General features: G+C 52.4%; 1 protein-coding gene across 1 annotated transcript in view; it reads right to left on the minus strand.

Annotated features, from left to right (window-relative positions):
• The window catches only part of CCDC33 (coiled-coil domain containing 33), a 101,380-nt gene that overhangs the window by 71,427 nt on the left and 10,150 nt on the right, over positions 1-19,803 (minus strand). The window contains 1 exon segment of the mRNA XM_063638761.1: positions 4,048-4,181. Coding sequence (XP_063494831.1) covers positions 4,048-4,181 — 134 coding nt within the window.

Consider the following 19,803-nt stretch of genomic DNA (forward strand, 5'->3'; position numbering starts at 1 on the left):
TCCCTTTCTCTCCCAGTAAGGAGAGACAGTGAGAGGTGACAGACATTGCCGAGAGTAGGGAGCAGGGGCCACACTGAGGAATCAACATGCACACACATGTGTGGATCACCCCTGTGCACACAAACCCACAAGCACAGTCTGAGCCCCTGCACAGGGCAAAGCTCCATGCTGGCTGATGTTAGGACCCCAACATGCAATTTTCTCCCGTGGTCTAGAAACTCCCAGGCCAGAGATAGACACACACAGAACTGAGTCCAGTCCCCTGTGGCAACACACACACATGTGCACACACTGAGACACACAGGCAAGCAGGCATAGCACCTCTTTCCAGGAAGAAGACTCCTTCCCTTGGTCACAAACACTTGTGCCAGCTCTTGAGGCAGGATGGGGAGAGATTATCTCACACATGTTGCAGGTGGGGAAACTGAATTTCAGTAAGAAAAAGTGATTTGCTCAATAAATCCTTTAATACAGCTATCAATAAAAGCCTACTACAAGTAAGGGAAAACTAGTCTAAATACTAAGAATAATGCACCACTTAGTAAACACCCTCCAAAGAGACTATATTTTCTCATAAAATGACATGAATATTGGTATAAACTTTTTTTTTTTGAGACAGAGTCTCACTTTGTCACCCAGGCTGGAGTGTGGTGGCATGATCTCAGCTCACTACAACCTCTACCTTCCAGGTTCAAGTGATTCTCCTGCCTCAGCCTCCCAAGTAGCTGGGATTACAGGGGCCCGCCACCACGCCCAGCCAAGTTTTGTATTTTTAGTAGAGACAAGGTTTTGCCATGTTGGCCAGGCTGGCCTCAAATTCCTGACTTCAAGTGATCCGCCCACCTCAGTCTCCCAAATTGCTGGGATTGATGGCATGAGCCACCGCACCCGGCCGGTAAAAACTTTAAGAAGAACACCAATGTCCTATAAATAACCATGACAGTCCTGTTTAGTGAGCAGGACTGTCATGATTATTTAGTGAGTATCTACTATGTGCCAGGCATGGGGATAGGCATGTCTCAGCCATGATTCCAACAAATTCTCACCACAACACCCCAGGTAGGTATCATCATCTCTGTTCTTAAAATATGAACAATGGAGCTCAAAGGGTTATATAACTTGATCAACGTAATACATCTAGAAAGTAGATGATAGGAAGGGTTGAATTTGGTGAAACTTGAGGGATCTTTCTATTCTGGAAATCTATGATTTGAGGAGGAAGAAGAGATGGGGAGGGAGAAAAGGAGAAGGATAGAGGAGGGATGGAGAAAGAATGAGAGAGGTGGGGTAAGAAAGGATACAAAACAGAGAAGAACAGGAAAGGGAGGATGGGGCAGAGGGGTGTGCCTGAGGGAGACCCTTGGAGAGCCCCTTGCCCTCTGCTTCTCTAGAGACAAGGGGTTTCAGCACCAGGGACAGCAGCTGGCCCTTGAGGGCTCAGCAGGTTCAGTGGGCTCAGCGGCTGGGTCATTTGGAACTGGATGGGTCATTTGGATGTGGGGGTGTAGAAGGAAGCTGAGGGATTTACTAATTATTCTTCTTTCTCTGTCTTCCCCACAGCAACCCTGAACACTTGCCAAGGTATCTCTAGAGCTTGTCACATGGGATCCATGCTCAAAGGAAAGAAGGGGGAGAAGGCACTGAAGGTGTTGAGATTGGCTTGAACAAGGGAGATTGAGGCAAGGGATATGAAGTCAGCAGACCTGGGTTCTAGTACCAGGACACTAACTTGCTCTGTGACTGTTAGCAAGTAATTTAACCTTTCTGAGCTTCATGTTTCTGCTCTTCAAAATGTCAACACTTTAATAAGAAGCCTTGTCTTTCCCCTTGGGTTGTTGTAGGAAGAACAGTGTGTTTTCAAGCTGTAACATTCTGTGCAAATGCTCCTTGTGGCTGTCACTATTTTCCTTCTCTTTAAGCATCTGCAGCTCTCCATACACAAACCCTGCTGTAGGCAGACCTGAGGAAACTCAGCTGGGGGATTCCAGTGCTCCCAGCCAAAGCACCATCAGGAGCTGTGCAGGCTGAAGCCCCTTATGCCAACTCGCCATGGACCAAGAGTCCCCAGATCCAGTTGGGATTTGCCAGGGTTGAACGAGAGGTGAGTGCCGTGCATTTTCCCCACCCGCTATTCCTGGAGCTCTGTGTGGGCAGCCAGCAGATGAGCTGGAATTGGGGGTAATGGACAGCCACTCCTCCCTGCTCCTGTCTCCATGCTACAAACATGCTTCATCAGCTTCCTCTCTGGGCATTGTGCCCTTCTGGCCTCCCACTGCTCCCTTTGTGTGGCCAACAAGCTATTTCTGCCACCCGCCTGCTTTGGCCCTGACACAGGGTCTGAAACTCCCCTTTGCTTTTCATTAACACATCCTTGAGCTACCTCCCACCCTTCCCCCGCCTCTTGGCCTGGCCCCCATCTCCCCCACCCCCACCGCAGACATCACCACAGCAACCGGTTCCAACAAGCATCCAGCTACTTCAATCTGCAATGAGGTGCCTGCCAATATTCCCTGCCTGCCCATGAGGCCTCCCCACTCTCTTGTCCCTCCTGCAGTTAGTCCTGCCCCTCTCTCTGCTGCACAGATGGGCCCTGGGGTCACTGACCTTATTACATTTTTTCCTCTGTTACCCCAAGTAGAGTCCAAGGCAGGATCCCAGCTCAGGTCCACTCACCACAACCTCTAACTTCCCAGCAGCCACAAAAATACATGCATGCATACATACACAGCCACACACACAAACTATACATACTCATGCAGTGCAAGGCACACACCACCATCCAGATTCATCCAGACACACATACACCACACTGTTGCAGCTAGACACACCCACGCACACACACACATAAGACAGACATGCATGCCTACAAGTACAGACACAGCCCACACCACATTCACACACGCGCATGAACCAGCATGCAGGCATTCACAAAGACATGCACACACAGGCACGCATGTGCCTCTGCATGAAATCCTAGGTCAATTTTTCCTCCTCTTTTGCATCTTCTTAAAGCATCCCAATGGCTCCACCTATCCCTTTACAGGCAGAAAAGAAAAATTATCTGGCTTGACCTAGAACTAGCTCCTTCCCCTTTTACGGAGGCTCCCCTTCTTGTTTCCTTTCTCTTCTCCCATAGTCTTCAGCTGGCTTTCTGCTCTGTGTGAGGAGAACAAGGAGTTCTGTCTAGGTCCTGGCAAGATTTCAAGGGGGAGAGGCAATGCCTGTCCTCTCAGGGAGAGACCACCTGCAAGAAGCAAGTCTGAGGTCCTGACTAGATAAGATCGGAGACATTACCAGGCACCTCCGGTCTGTGCTGACAGTGCCCGATGCAATGCCCCCCTATCCGGGCATCAGCCAATCAGTATTCCCTTGTGTCCAGTCTGAGCTCCCCCAGGAGAATGGAAATCCAACAGACCCACAGTGTGAAAGTAAGTACAAGTGTGCACACGCATGTGTGTATGTGGGCACCTGGTGGCTCAGGCTGACACCTGGGGAGGACTAGGAAGGAATAGGGATCCATTCTAGGGACATTTCAAATATTTTTTCAAAAAATCAAATGGAAGCAGCAAGAACCCTGGAGCTGCAGTAAGAACATGCAATGTTGAGTCCTTGGTCCTCGGTCTTGAGCTTAAGCCAGTTAAATTCCCTGAACCTCGATGTTCTCTTAAGCAATGGGAGTAGCATTGCTCTTCCTGGGAGGTGGTGACTCCAATGAGCGATGTGTGGGGACGTGCCAGGAAGCTGTAATGTCCTGTTTCAGTGGGAGACGGCGGTAATAACAGCCATGAAAATAATAACAACAGTCATAAAAAAGATAAGCTTGCATTGTCTGGAAAATTCATTTATGTGGAACAACTCATTTTTCGAGCAGGATGGGGAGATGAGGCGTGACAGTATTATGATTTTTTCTAAGTGCTTTTAACTGAGCCCAAGGAGGTGTTCAGGTGGCTACCAGCTGTGGTGAGAGGGAGCCTGCTTCTGCCCTAAGTCCTTGGCTGTGTTCACACCCTGCCTGCACATGCCGGCCCTGCCCAGCCCCTGCCTTACCTTCTTGCCCTGCATCCTCAGCTTGAATCTCCACATTCACCATGTCCCCCCAGATAGGGGCTCTGGTGGGCTCTGAGGTCACAGATGTGACTGCCTTGGAGCTCTGGTTGTTCTTTTCCTCAGATGTGCTTTTCCTGGGGAAAGCAGGGGCAGGATGAGTCAGAGGGAGGGGTTATGTCTGCTGCTTGTCCCCATCCCAGGCTCCACTGTCCATAAATCTGAGTGATAGGTAGACAGAACATGGAGAGCTCTGTCCCACGCATAAACACTTGTGTCATCCCAGGCCTCTCCCCGGGCTCCCCTGCCAGCCCGGGTGACCACACTGCCTTGCTGGCCACTACTGAGGCCTTCACTTAGTCACAGGCCTCTCACTTAGAGAGGCTCGGGGCAGGGGTGGGGATGGGGGTAGAGGGTAGACGCCTTGCCCACCTGACTTCCTAGCCCTTGCCAGGGAGGGCTCTCCAGCAGGAGCCCGTATGCATGGCCTCTCTCATCTCTAGGTTCTGTTCGGTGGGAGGAAGCCTCTGGGCAGGGTGGCTGTGCGATGCCCTGCCTGGCTCTCTTCTCTTCTTCACTTTATTTCCCTAAACTTCTGGCCCAGATTTCCAGGCTCCGCCCAGCAATCCCAGTTCTAAATGCTTGCAGTGAAGCACACACATGCTGCTGCCTTCTGAGATGCCTGCTGTGTGCAGGGCCTTGGGCTGGGCCCCTGGAGCTGGGTCCAGGCCTGAGGGCAGGGGGCGGTGGAAACAAGCACTCAGATTGTTCAGGACCAGGCTGTCTAAGGTGAGAGGTAAGCTTGGGCCCTCTGCATCCCAGTGCATCCCACAGATATCGGAGATCCAGAGCCATCAAACGGCTCAGGGAGAGAGTGAATATTTCTTCTGCAGAAGAGGTTACTAGGCCAGGGCCGTCCGCAGCACTGCTGCGTTAACTGCAGCAGTCATGGGCTGAGGAATCATCCCAGAGATCCTGTAGCAGGGGGAGCCACACCACACACCTTGCAGAGGGAGGCAAGGTGCACAAATGGTACCCCAGGATGGGAACAAAGCTGTCATCCCCACCAGTCCTTGTTCCACCCTCAAGGCCCCCAAAGGGAGTGTGGGGCAGGCCAGTTGGCTGAGATCCCACCTGCTCTGTGCATTAGCAATGTCAACATGGTTCTTCCCAGCCCAGCTTGTTCCTCTCCTCCAAGAAGCCGTCTGGAGCCCCCTGGTCCTCACTGCTCCCTCTGCCCTTTAGAAGTAAGTGACGCTGTGACCTGGCTCCTTGCCCCCACTCATCACAGCCCTGCTCCTGTGGGTGACCATGCTTGCAGGAGCCCTGCTTCTGTGGGCGATCATGCTTGCAGGAGTTCCAGCTCCAAGTTCCAGGGGTCAACCGAGGACTTCTGCTGTGCTTTGACTGAGGCAGTGTGACACAGTGATTGTAAGAAGGACCCTGCAGCTGGGCATTTTGGGTTCCAAATCCCAGGTCTACCCCCTGCCAGCTGTGTGATGTTAGGCAAGGTACAGAACCTGTGGTGCCTTATTTTCTTCATCTATAAAACAGAGACGGTAACGGTGCCCAGCATGCAGGGCAGTTGTGGGAAGGAAATGAATGAATATGTGTAGTGCCTGGCACATTGCTAAGTACCAAGAAAGTGTTAATAATTCTTAGTACGTTAAATTATTAAAATATAAATATAATTCCTGTTATTACCCCATAGCACCAGAGAGCTTAGCCTTATTGTCCCTCCTGTGACCAGCCCCTTTGCCCTGGCGTGATTTTTCCCCATCATGCCCCCAATTCTGGATCTACAATTGGGGATGTCTGGCTGCTCTGGCCAAGGTGTGGAATCCTGGAAAGAGCACAGGCTCGGGAATGATTCAGAGCTGGTTTTGGAGCCCGCGTTTATCCTGGCGGGATCATCTCCCCTCTGCACCTACTAAGTTCCTCCTTTTTCAATAGTACCCCCCTCAGAGAGTGTTATAAGGACTGGAAAGAAAGCATGTTCAGCTCCCAGCACCCAGAAAGCCCCAGTTCATGTTATTCTCTCATTTGTGATACAAAACAGCCTGGGTGTTTTTGCAAGAGGACCTGCCTGAGGGCAGCATGAAGGGGAAGGAGCACTGAGTACAAGCTGGGGTGAGAAGGGGCATCTCGCAGAGAGCCGGAGTCCTTCTCAGATGAGCGTCCATCCAGACACATCACCCCTGCAGGCTCTGCAGAATGGACTCCTCACACCCGCAAAGGGGTGTGTGGGAGGCTGCCAGGCTAGAGAGGGAAGGCAGAAGCCTGGCAGGAACGTGGCGCTCAGCTTGCTCCCTCCACCCTCGGGTCCCTTTTTCCCTCCGGCTCTGTGACCATGCTTGACCGAGGGGTGCAATCTAAGTACCTCCCATGACACTCTGTGCCCCGGCTCCCGTTCCTGACAGCTGCCCCAGCAAAGTCAGAGACCTCAGGCTCTCAGCAGCCTCCCTGTGCTACCCAGCGACCCGATCTTCTACTTATGGATGTATAGTTAGTGCACAATAAGGCCTCACAGCCTCCCTCCTCAAGGACCTGCACAGAAACAGCAGAAAGGCAGAAGTGCCGAGGGTGTGTCAGGAAGAAGTCAGTCCTTCTGTACCCAAATGTCAACCCCAGAGCTGGACACAAAACTGCACCTGCACGGACACATTCCTGGGGGATTCCCAGGGATCTTCATGTGGCTCTGTGTGCACAGAGAAGACACAAATAAAGGTGTGAAGTCACAGGCAGCATAGTGACAGGATTCAGGTTGGACCCCATGCCAGCCTGTCTTCTACTGTCCTCGTATCCTCCCGACCCTGCTGGGAGGGTGACAGGAGGAATTCCCAGGTGCAAGGAGGTAGGGAAAGGCAATGGGGCAAGGCAAGGGAGGAGGTGCTGAATTTCCTCCAGCATAGAAAGAGTTAAGCAACTATTTTCCCCACCTCCCTGCCCCCTCTAATATGAAGGTCATCAGGGCTAGGTGAGTGCAGATAAAGCAACTGGGTGGGAGGGGGAGGCCCCAGGGGAAGAGGGAGGCTTTTAACAGGTGGAGGGAGGCTGTCAGGGTAATGGCTTTTCCTGGCACAGCTGACTCCTCCGGGCCCTGATGCTATTCTAGAATCTGCAGAAGTGCCTCTGATTCTTCACAGAATAGGAGCAGGGGACGAGCTCACTCCCTGCTCCCAGCCCCATTCTGCACCCCGCAGATGGGCACGTGGCTGAGTTCCAGGTCCCCAGGATCCCTCGGGGCTCCCAATGCAGTCTTAGAGCCCAGGGGACCTCGCCAAGACCTGCCTCCCTAGGCCTCTCCACAGGCTGTCTGCAAGGAGAGACCTCCCTCCCTGTCCCCACAAAGACCTGCCCTGTTGGCTTGGACCCATTGGCTCCAGGCATCCAGGGCCAGGAGGAGCTTGTGGGTTGTGCCTGCTGTCTCGGGGCCAGATTTAATCCAGCCACAGCATGGGCAGCCATGCCAGGATAGGACTGGAGTTGGGTTTAGAATGCAGCAGCCCCGAGACCAAGCTGCAGGAAAATGTAAACCCCCCTCAACCTGGCCTACCCTCCAGGCTGCTGGAAGGGTGTGTGTGTCTTTGACAAACTCCAGTCCCCAGCTAGGCATTCCTGGGGCCCCCACCCCAGCAGGATGTGAGGGGGCCAGGCCCAAGCGCAGCTGTGAGTGGGAGGGAACAAGGACTTTGCTTTCCTTCTGCAAGGTCATGACTAAGGGAAAATGTGTCATCTGGTTCCCGGGGGCTGCAGCTGTGAGTGGAAGAAGCGAGCATCGGAAAAGCATGGGATTTGATGGACAGAAAGCAAGAGTGCTCATGAGCCGCTTTCCCCCTCACTCCAGGACACACACACACACATCCACACATACATACACACACATGCACACAAATGCATGCACACACACATACATGCACACATGCATGTGCACAAAGGCTGCCCAGAGAGGTGTGAGTACCATACTGTACCCACTCTTGTTACCCAGTCCTCAAGCTGCCTCTGGGGTCTTCTATTCACACCTGAGCCCACCTCCCCCACCTGCCCTGCCTGTCCTCTTGGCCTCTGTCTCCCCTCAAAGCATCAAAGCATGAAAAATAGTCAAGGCCTGGCCTCCTCCTGGGCAGAACTTTAGAAGCCGGGGCACAGGCGGCCTGGTTTGTTTTGAGTGCCAGTCCCAGGACAGCCACCAGGAGAGCAAAGGAAAGGGGAGGGCCCTGACTCAGATCTGCTGTGGCTGCTGGGGTCCTGGCTGGGCAGGCTTGTAAATCCTGAAAGACTAGAGGGGTGTTCCCAGAACCCCTGGCACTGAAGAAGTCAGGCAGGCACTGGGAATAATGGATAAAGAGCAGAACTTTAAGTGGATGGATGGTGGAATAGGAGGTATTGGGCCCCTTTGACCTGGTCCATCACAACCCATTGCTGGCTCACCTGGGAAACTGAGAGGGAGGTGAGGGAACTGGCAGTCCTGCAGGCCAGCTGTCGAGGTGTCATGGTTGGGTCTCAATCTTTCCTGAGAAGGTAGGGCAATTCCCCTCTACCTGCTTCCTCCATGCCAACTTCTGAGCCAGGGAGGCCTGCCTCCCCCATCCTCCAGAAGTCCAAGAGGCTGCCAGACTCCCAGGCCATAGGCTAGGCCTGCCTCCACCCCGGAAGGCTCTGAAAAACCCAGTGACCTCTTCCCAATCCAGGAGCCCAGTCTTATGCAACAGGAGGTGGGGAGGTGGCTTCTGCAGAAACAGTCATCTGAATGGGGTGGCCAAAGTCTGGGTTCCTGTGTTTCTGACCCTAAACCTGGAGAAGGCAGGGCTCGAACAGATAGAGGATCTTTCCACTTGGAGGAGAGAACGTGAGGCTTGAGAGGGGATGTCTGGCTGATGCAAGTGCTGGCTTGAGAGCATGGGGTGGGGGAGTCAGGAGACGGAGGCTGTGTTTCTCCCCTGAGTCCCTCTCAAGGCCCCTTTTTGCCGTGGCCACAATCAGTGTCCTCTGAAGCCAGGCAGGCAGGGAGAAGAGCCCCGACCCTCACACCTCTGGCCTTAGCCAAGCCCCCCTGGGATTGCTGGGCAGGGAGTTGTGCCCAGGAACTCCTCAAAGGAGGAGCTGAGATCTGAGGCAGGGAGTCAGTGCTGAAGCTCCCTTCTCTTCTCGCCCCCGCTTCACCAGACAACAGCCTTGACAAGGCCCCCAGTCCGTGCTGCCGCCTCCCCCAGCCCCATGCTGAAGGCAGGGCAGCTGGTCCTTGTGGGTTTTGAGCCCCAGGAGGCTGCCACTTAAGGCATGAGTGGGGCTGTTATTCTCAGCAACGCGAGGGACTCTCATCCTGGGTTTCATTTATTAATTGGACTCTAATGAAGCATCACTAATTGCTGGTGCTACAACACTGCAGGTGGGCCTCAGTTTACAGAATAACTGACTCTGGAGCAAGGAGGGCACCAACTGGAGGCCAGCAGCTCCCAGTCCATGAGGGCCCGGCTCTTCCCCTGCCCTTGCCTGCAGGGCGTGGGGGCTGCTCTGGGAAAAAGAAAGGGCACCTTCCGAGAAACTCTGAGAAGATCTTGTCAAACAAGGATGCTGCTCCTCCACCCCACCACTACTCACACTTCATCCAAAAATGTGGGTACCCCTCCTTTCCACCCATGGAAGACAAAGAGAAAACCACAGCCCACAAAGCTTTGTGATGGCCCAAAGTCAGGCTCAAGTGCCGGTGTTCTGGGCATTGTTGCACCTTCTACCCTCTTCTGGGAAGGGGATCTCCTTGTTTTCCAGAGATACTTTTTTGCTCTTTTTGAGGCTGGAGGCGATGCAGGGCCAGGAAGGGCCGCTGTCTGCACCATCTGTCAGCCTTTGGAGTGTCATGCTGTGTCCTGTCCTGTGGTATAGCTGGTGAGGGGCCCTGGGAGCCACCTTCTTAGGCCGCAATGGGTGGACCTGTCAGTCAACACCACAGTCCTACAGGGAGGCAACGACAGTCCCTTTGGAAGGTGTGGACCTGTATGAGACAACCCAGCAGGACTTGCCAGGACGCGGAATCCTCTCAATGGTTCAGTCACTCTGAACAGCCACTCTTTTGAGTACCCCCTTTCTCACGTATGCAGCCTTAGGGCAGGAGGAACGTGGGCCAGACCTAAAGTCGAACTTCCTGACCTCACAGAAATCACCGGACTCTTCTGATTCCTGTCATTCTGATTCTCATTCCCTGCTTAACTCGTGTGGTGTTCAGTCCACGTTTTGCGGTCCGGGGCTGCTCCCTGGTTCAGACACAGAGCCCAGCCTCCTGAGGGGCTCTGATACCCTAGTGCTGGTGACTGGAACCTGGCTGGCCACCTTCCTGGGAGACTGTGGGCAAAGGATGAGTGAGTGGGGACAGCATTATGATTCCTGCCCCTCCCCACCCTCCCCACCGCTACTAGACTGTTCACCCCTCAAGGGCAGGGATGTGTCTTGTCGCTGCTGGAGCTCAGTTCCCGCTGCCTGGGCAAAGTGGGGCCCAGCAGGTGTTTGCTGAAAGAAGGAAGAAGGGACAGACCACTGGAAAATCATGTGGGACAGTGGCAGCCCCTCCTTTCCAGCTCTGCCAGGCCAACTCACTGGCCCAGGCTGCTGAGCCAGTGGCAGCTTCTCAGGACTGTCCTGGAAATAGCTCTTGGCTGGGAGGAGGGTCCAGATCCCAAGTCCTGTCCCAAGAGCATGTCCCCAAAGTGGGGAAGCAGAGCCCAGCTGTGGAGGGGGAGTGGGGGAACTGGGCTCCCTCCAGGCCTAGGGGGCACTGAGCACCTCGGTCCAGCCTTGCCACTGGTCTCTCTGTCCCATTCCAGGGTGCTGTGGAGGGATCGAGGTCTGGTTTCGCTAGCCACACTGACCATCCTGAGAGTCCCGGCCACAGTCCCCGGCTAGTCCCTAGGCCCCACTCCTCCAACGCCACAGGGCACCGCAGGAGCACACAGCTGGGAAGTCAGATAATGAGTGACAGGAGAGGGAGGGGACCACGCCCACCAGCTCCTCTCCTCACTCAGGGCCAGTCGCTCCTCTGTCCCCACCTTTGTATGGGAACAGGGAAGGGGGAGGCCACAGCCTGCCCTCCCAGGGATAAAACCCCAGGGCCTCCTGAGCATTCCCAGGCCAGGCTTGCTGAAGACCAGAGAGACAGCTTTGTGTTCAGGCTCACTGGTCGTGGGCTTGAGTCCTGGCTCCTGGCTCACCGCTGCTGACTGTGTGGCACATCCCCTAAGCATCTCTGAGCTCAGCTCCTCCCTGATAACAGCGCTCAGTATCTCACAGGTTTCTGAGTGGACGGTGGAGCCACAGAGAAGGAGGGAGGATGAAGAGATCAATGGGGAAGGCAGAATCTGAGTGGAGACGTATATTGGCAGATGGGTCCATGGAGCTGGAGCTCAGGAGAGAGGCTGGATACAGCGATTCTGGGGCTTTCAGGATGGGGGAAAGGGGGGATGCCTGGGTGAGGGGGGATCTCTTGAAAAGTGTAGAAGCCAGGCGTGGCGGCTCAAACCTGTAATTCCAGCATTTTGGGAGGCCGAGGCAGGTGGATCACTTGCAATCAGGAGTTCGAGACCAGCTTGGCCAACATGGCAAAACCCCGTCTCTACTAAAAATACAAAAATTAGCCGGGCATGTTGGCACATGCCTATAATCCCAGCTACTCAGGAGGCTGAGGCAGGAGAATTGCTTGAACCCCAGAGGTGGAGGTTGCAGTGAGCCGAGATCACATCATTGCATTCCAGCCTGGGTGACAAGAGCGAAACTCCGTCTCAAAAAAAATAAAAAAATAAAAAATAAAGGACAGTAGAGATGCAGAGGAGAGGCCAAGGACCGAGCCAGGAGCATTGGCATTCACAGAGTACTGGGACAAAAAGTGTCCCATAGTGGAGTGGCCAGAGACAGGCGAGAAAATCAGGAGAGGGGGTTGTCCTGCAGGCGAGGAAAGAGGGGGCTTCAAGAAAGGAGGTTGCCTACTTATACACGTGTGGAGGAGGCGCAGCCATCGGGAAGTCTCTCCCCTGGCAGAGGCGAACCAGTCAGCCAAGCTGGAGGCATCGGTGCTGTCCGAGTTGGGTTGAGGGTTCAGGAGAGGAACAATGAGGGGCCCAGAGATCCTCACTGACCAGAGGTGTTTGGCCTGAAAGTAAAACTTGACTGATGTTATACAAACATTTGGATTTCCGGTTTCTCTTTAAAAATTGAGAGAGGCGTCCGGGCGCAGTGGCTCACGCCTGTAATCCCAGCATTTTGGGAGGCTGAGGCGGGCAGATCACAAGGTCAGGAGTTCGAGACTAGCCTGACAAACATGGTGAAACCCCATCTCTACCAAAAATACAAAAATTAGCTGTGCGTGGTGGCATGCGCCTGTGATCCCAGCTACTCAGGAGGTTGAGGCAGGAGAGTCTCTTGAACCTGGGAGGCAGAGGTTGCAGTAAGCTGAGATCATACCACTGCACTCCAGCCCAGGCGACAGAGTGAGACTCCATCTCAAAAAATAAAAAAAAATAAAATAAATAAAATTGAGAGAGGCTGGCTGGGGTGGCTCACACCTGTAATCTCAGCACTTTGTGAGGCCAAGGTGGGAGGATCACTTGAGGCTGGGAGTTTGAACCGGCCTGGGCAACATAGTGAGACCCCATCTCTACACATAAAAAAAAGCCTAAAATTAAACATAAATAAAAATGAGGAGGGTTGACAGCCCATGTCCTCATTCTTCCATGTAGAGATCAGTGGAAGGGACACGGGCTGCTCCTCTGAATAAGCCAGGTGCTGTCTGGTTTGCCACAGTCGCTTCTGCTCTCTATTGCATCACATGCCAGGAACTATAGGATTTGCATAAGTGGCTTGGCCCTGAAGACATTGACTTTGAATTCTGGCTCCCAGCTCCACTGCTGCTGACTGTGTGGCACATCCCTTAAGCATCTCTGAGCTCAGCTCCTCCCTGACAATGGTGTTCAGTATCTCACAGGTTTCTGGATGGATAGGTGGAGCCTCAGAGAAGGACGGGGGAATGAGGAGATCAATGGGATTCCAGGGCAGCTCCTTCTGCTGGAAACTTAAGTGTGTGCATGGAGGGATGACAGAATCAGGGAGCACACAGGGGTAGGAGGAGCCAAATCGGTGCCCAGAGCCCCAGCCCCTGCTCAATGGCCTCCCTCACTCCACTACAAGCTAGACTCTGTGGCATGTGACCCTGGGACCCAAGGGGGCCAGGCTAGGGCAGGGGGAAGCTGCATAAACCTTGGAGGGATCACCAAGCCTCTTGGCTGCTCATGATGACCAGGGAGCGGGGAGGAGGCTGTCAGCCGCTCTGCCCAAGCTGAGGAGCAAGCAGAGGAGACAGCCTGTGCAGGATGCAATGAGGACCCCAGGAAGGCCCCCTCTGGCCTGCCTCATGGCCCCAAATCTCCCCCATGAATGCCCTCTGAGGCTATTCTGCAGGATTCCAGAAGAAGCCTGTGGGGGAGAACTCATGCTTCTTGAGTCTGAATGGAGTTTCAGGCATGAGAACACCTTAGGGGCCCCGGGTGGCAGAGATGGGAGAACATCTGGAAAGAATCCTTATGGCTTCAGTCTGGCTGGGGGTGGGTCTCAGGCCAACCATCCTTCAACCACTGGCACCAGCTGTGTTTATAACCCCGGGACAAAGGGAAGTTCTCACTGAACAGAAATTCCGAGGTGCTGAGCCTCCGGGAACTGACGTCACGCGGGGCAGGTGTGGGTGGAAAATCAAACCATGGTGTGGGGGCCCTGCAGGGAAGATGAAGACCCCGGTTCCCAGGCCTTACCCCGGGCCTGCTCCCCACCCTTGTCTTTTTTCCCATGGGGATCCTGCTGGAAGAGAAGGAGCTTTGGCCTCTGTAGGAGCCAGCGGCCAGATGGGAATAGTCATCTTCATCTGCTCCACTCCCACTGGCCAGCCATGTGACCTCAGACACAACTACATTCTCCCCTGGGCCTTGGCCTCCTCCGCTATCACATGGGAATAATGCAGCCTGCTTCCAGGACTGCACTGTTAGAACCAGAGGGTGGAAATAGCCGAGCTCGCGGTGAGCTTCGAGTGGAACATCATCAGCAAGTGGGGGCTGCCTTATTCCTGGGACTATCCCATGATCACTGTCACTGTGTTATTGTTATTTTTGCTGAGCCCAACCCTCTGGCTGCTGAGACAAGCCCATGGGTCACCTGTGAGTCATTCTGAGCCTCCACCCACTCTGCCCAGATCCCTGTCTTCAGGGGTTCTTGACCGAAGGCCCCAGCCAGACAGGGAGGAAGGAGAACTCCAGATCCCAGGATGGGTCTCCACAGTAGTCACTGCATCTTCTCTGGAAGTCTGGGTTAGCATCCTGTCCCAACAGCCCCCCTTCCAAGAGGGGCAACCACTGCATGAAAGATCAAGGCAGAGAATGAGGTGGAGGGAGATTTTAGATTTTGAAATCCTGGATCCTGCATCCTCCCTTGGGTACTAACTAGTTCTGTGACCTTGGGCAAGTAATGGAAATCCTTTGAGCCTCAGGAACCTCATCTATAAAATGAGGTTTAATGATAATATTATACCTCAATTATAGGATTGGGTGGCGATTAAACTGTATGAAACACACAATACACTCCTAGCTTACTTCTCAAGGGTATGGTGGGTATTTGATAACTGTAACCTTCTTTAACCCCCCTCTTGCCAGTATTTCAAACAATTGTCCTACTTTTAACACCTTCTTCAGTTAGTCACCAGAGTCAGAGCTCATCCTGTGATCAAGGCCAGCCTCAGTCTGTGACGAGGGTCTGGGCTGGGCTCAGTCTATGATCAAGGTCAAGCTCAGTGTAGGGCCGGGGTCAGGGCTCTCAGGCTTATCTAAGAAAACCAAGGATCCTCTGAGTATGACTCTAGCTGGCCCTGATCTGAGCCTCCCCCCCGTGCCACCTCCCCTGTGCCATCCCAAGCCTGCCCCACATGCACAGAGGAAGCAGCGCCTTCCCCTTTGAGTCCTGGCTCTGTCCCCACTCATTAGCTCTGGGCAGCAGGCAGCCGAAGAAGCAGCTGCCAACGCTGGCAGCCCTGCCATGTAGCCTTTGGCCAAGGGTCAGAACCCCACAGACCATCTCCTGGCTAGCCCCTTTTCCACATCTCATCCTGCCCACTGGGGCACCCCGTGCCTGTCAGTGCCACTGCCTTCCTGGTCCCTGCTGTGCTCTGACTGGCAAGTCTCTCTGTGCCAGGCTGGGTGACAGGTGCTGTGTACTGTTCAAGCCCCAGGGCACTGAGCCAGGCCTAGACCAGTCATGGAACACCCTGGGCCTGGGGACTGGCCCGGTAGACCTGGGCATGGGATCTGTCTCGGGTGGCAGAGCTGGGATTCTTGTTGCCTCCAAAGAACAGAGAGCGTTTTCCAGGCCAGAACACAAGCCAGCCAGGCAGGCCTGCAGCAGCATGCAGGCCAAAGCTTACATCCTGGCCATGGGAAGACTGAGGCTCAGATAAGGCAAGGACTGGCTGAGCTCACACAGGGAGTCAGGGGCAGTGGGCCAGATGCTAGGTCTTCCTGCACCCAGCCTGGCTTCTTTCCACTGTCCTGTGGCTTTCTTCTGATAGGTCTCAGTGCCCACTGTGAGTCTGTTCAGGACTCCCCCTTCCCCCTGTAGAGCTTTAGACCTGCAGCATCTCACACAGTCTAGCACCATCATCTCTATAGCCCTTTGAGACAGGTTCCCAGGTGAGGTTTTCAGGCATCGAAAGACAAAGTAACTTTCCCACAGTCATACAGCAAGCTAGAAACAGGGCCGGATTCATTCGACGATTATTTAGTGACGGCTTCCTATGTTCCAGATACTGTGTTTCATGATAGGAATATAATGGTGAGCAAAGCAGACCTGGTGGTTGTCCATGGAACTAGTGGGGCACAGTGGAGGCAGGGGGCGGGATGGTGGACACTGGCAAAGAGTACGTGCATAATCACATAAAGTGCATAAGCACATATCCTGGTACAGAGTCACATGAAAACATGTAATGAGGGAGGATTTGGCCTCATCTGGGAGATCAGTGAGAACAGCTGAGATGGGAAAAGGGGAAGGGAGAATGTTTTTGGCAAGGGAGGGTGGGAGGGAACAGGGTTTGCTCAGAGAACTGAGAGACGTCCAGTGTGGCTGGGGCAAAGAGAGGGAGGTGGAGGTCCTGTTGCTGGGGAGCTGGAGGGGCCGGCAAAGACCCAACCATGCTGGGCCTGGAATCCTCTTTACTTTGGAACAATGGGAAGCCACTGAGTTCCTTCAGTACTATGGCACCACAGTACCAAATGGTAACCTGCCTTTGCAGGGATCTTCAGGGAGCAAGAGCAGAGGAACCAAGAGCGGTTGGAGAAATAGTGCGGTGGCCTAAGTCGGTGGTGGAGCTGGTGGAGAGGAGCAGCTCAATCCGAGAGATGGGGAGACACGGACATGACTTGGTGATGGATTGGATGAGGGAAGAATGTGATTCCTGACACCAGGATGGGGTGGGATCACATGGAGAAAGAGTACAGGCTAGAGAAAGAAGAGCCACATAGGGCGGAAACCTGAGACAGGCTAACATTTAAGGTCAGGTAGAAGAGATCAAGAGATGTGGCCATAGGGGAAGGTGGGAGAATGGGGTAACTTGGAAGGGGAGAAAGGGCTTCAAAGAGACTGAGTGGTCATGAGGGGCTGCTGCCCCTGTGTAAGAAACAAACTCACTCGTCCAAACCCAAAGAATGGACTCAGAGACCCAGGCAACAGCGAAAGTGAGACTTTTAATGCCAGTCTTGCAAGATTGGGTGTCTGACAGGCAGGCACAGCCAGCACAGTTTCAATAAGCAATTTATCCCCTAGTGCACGGGTCTCTCCCCCAGTTCCTCATAGGCTGAATGCTGCAGGGTCACAGTTTTCCTAGATGTCACCTATTGATTGTTAGCTTTAAGTTTGTTTTTTTGGGGGGATTATCTTACTGCATTTTTTTGCAGCCCACAATGCCCTGCAATCCTAGTTAGCTCGGGGGCTATTCAAGTTGTATTTATTTATTTATTTATTTATTTATTTATTTATTTATTTAGATGAAGTCTCGCTCTGTTGCCCAGGCTGGAGTGCAGTGGCGTGATCTTAGCTCACTGCAAGCTCCGCCTCCTGGGTTCACGCCATTCGCCTGCCTCAGCCTCCCGAGTAGCTGGGACTACAGGCACCCACCACCATGCCCGGCTAATTTTTTTTGTATTTTTAGTAGATACGGGGTTTCACTGTGTTAGCCAGGATGATCTCAATCTCCTGACCTCATGATCCGCCTGCCTCAGCCTTCCAAAGTGCTGGGATTACAGGCGTGAGCCACTGCGCCCGGCTTCAAGTATTTGACTTATGACCTAAGTAGCTGGGCAGGCTGAAAAAAACAGACAAAACGAGCTATTTTGCAGACTAATAAACTTTCATTTTAGACTAAACTTCTTGTTCTGGTGAGAGCAACTAAGCGGGGAGGGTGGGGGGCTGCCGACAAGCGGGCGTTGGCTATCCAAGCAGGGGCCTAGTATATCCGGTTTCTTCTGTACTTTGCTGATCTGAGCTGATTTAAGGCACTTTGTCTTGGAAATGGACCACTGTATACATTATTTCCTTTACCTGAGAGATCACAAAAGATGAGATGCCCGTTGGATGCAAGGTCAAGGATGCTGGTCACTGGTGACTACAGAGAAACTATATTGGTGGAGAAGTGTGGTCAGATTGGAAGCCAACCAGTGGCTTAGATGAAGACAGGCTGACCCACAAGATGAGCCAAGTGCCTGCTGGTCTGGAATAGTTTTGGCTGGAGGATGTGCCTATTACTAGATGGGCTCAAGCCTGGTGCCTCCTCGAAGGGTGAAGGGGCCATGCCCCAAACAAGAGAAGCACCCTCTTTGGGCCTGAACCCTCTTCAGCTCCCCACTAAGGGGATGAATGAGTGAACAGTTCTGGGGCGCTCTTAGGTCTGTGCTTCACTACTCCCCCTGCCCCGACCCCTGCAACTGTGGTCCTGCCTGCTGGGAATGCAGCAAACCCAGAGAGAAGGACAGAATCCAGGCTGAGACAGGGATTCCCAGGATCCCCATCCCCAACCTCAGGTGAGAGAAGATGGGATGGCAGAGGGCAGGAAACCAAGCCAGGAGACTAAGTTCAGGGTACCAAAAAACAGGGGCAGGAAAAAGATGAGAAAAAATGCTTGGAAAGAATGTAAAAAAAAAATATATATATATATATATATATATATATGCATATTTTCCCAGTTTTATTGAGGTATAATAGACAAATAAAAATAGAATTTATATGTATTTAAAATGTACAAAGTGATGATTTGATACACATATACTTTCTGCATGATCATCATGATCAAGTTAATTAACACATCTATCACCTCACAGTTACCTTTTGTGTATGTGGTGAAAACACTTAAAATCTACTCTTAGCACATTTCAAATACATAATATAGTATCATTTTTTTTTTCAGACAGAGTCTCACTCTGTCACCCAGGCTGGAGTGCACTGGCACAATCTCAGCTCACCGCAACCTCCGCCTCCCAGGTTCAAGTGATTCTCCTGCCTCACCCTCTGAAATAGCTGGGATTACAGGTGCCCACCACCACGCCAAGCTAATTTTTGTATTTTTAGTAGAGATGGGGTTTCACCATGTTGGCCAGGCTGGTATCAAACTCCTGACCTCAGGTGATCCACTTGTCTTGGCCTCCCAAAATGCTGGGATTACAGGCGTGAGCCACTGTGCCCAGCCACAATATAGTATCATTAACTAGAGTCACCCGCTGCATATTAGATTCCCAGAATTACTTATCCCAAAACTGAGAGTTTGTATCCTTTGGCCAACATTTCCTAATTTCCCTCATCCCCAGCCCCTGACAGCCACCATTCTACTCTCTGCATCTATGAGTTCATCTTAGATTCCGTTAAGTGAGATTATGCAGTATTTGTCTTTCTGTGTCTAGCTTATTTCATCTAGCATAATGTCCTCCAGGCTCATCTGCATTGTCACAAATGGCAGGATGTCCTCCCTTTATGGCTGAATAATATTCCATTGTGTATGTGTTGTCTATATGTGGATATATATGTATACAATATATAATTGTGTGTGTGTATATGACATAAGTATATATAAATATATGTATATGACATATGTGTGTATATATATATATGACATTTTCTTTATCCATTCATTCATCAACAAACACTTAGGTTGATCCTGTATCTTGGCTATTGTCAATAATTTTGCAATGAATATAGGGGTACTCTTGACCTCAGATGATCCACCTGCCTCAGCCTTCCAAAGTTCTGGGATTACAGGCATGAGCCACTGCACCAGGCCCAGATATCTTCTCTTTTCTTTTTTCTTTTACTTTTTTTTTTTTTAGATGGAGTCTCACTCTGTTGCCCAGGCTGGAGTGCAGTGGTGCAATCTCGGCTCACTGCAACCTCCGCCTCCCAGGTTCAAGCAATTCTCCTGCCTCAGCCTCCCTAGCAGCTGCACCACACCTGGCTAATTTTTGTATTTTTAGTAGAGATGGGGTTTCACCATATTGGCCAGGGTGGTCTTGAACTCCTGACCTTGTGATCCGCCCACCTCGGCCCCCCAAAGTGCTGGTATTACAGGCATGAGCCACCGCGCCCGGCCAGATATCTTTTCAAGATACTGATTTTGTTTCCTTTGGATATATACCCAGTACTGAGATTGCTGGATCGTATGGTAGTTTTATTTTCAATTTTTTGAGGAACCTCCATGCTGTG

This window comes from Symphalangus syndactylus, chromosome 5 (assembly GCF_028878055.3).
Source record: "Symphalangus syndactylus isolate Jambi chromosome 5, NHGRI_mSymSyn1-v2.1_pri, whole genome shotgun sequence".
NCBI classification, from domain to species: domain Eukaryota; kingdom Metazoa; phylum Chordata; class Mammalia; order Primates; family Hylobatidae; genus Symphalangus; species Symphalangus syndactylus.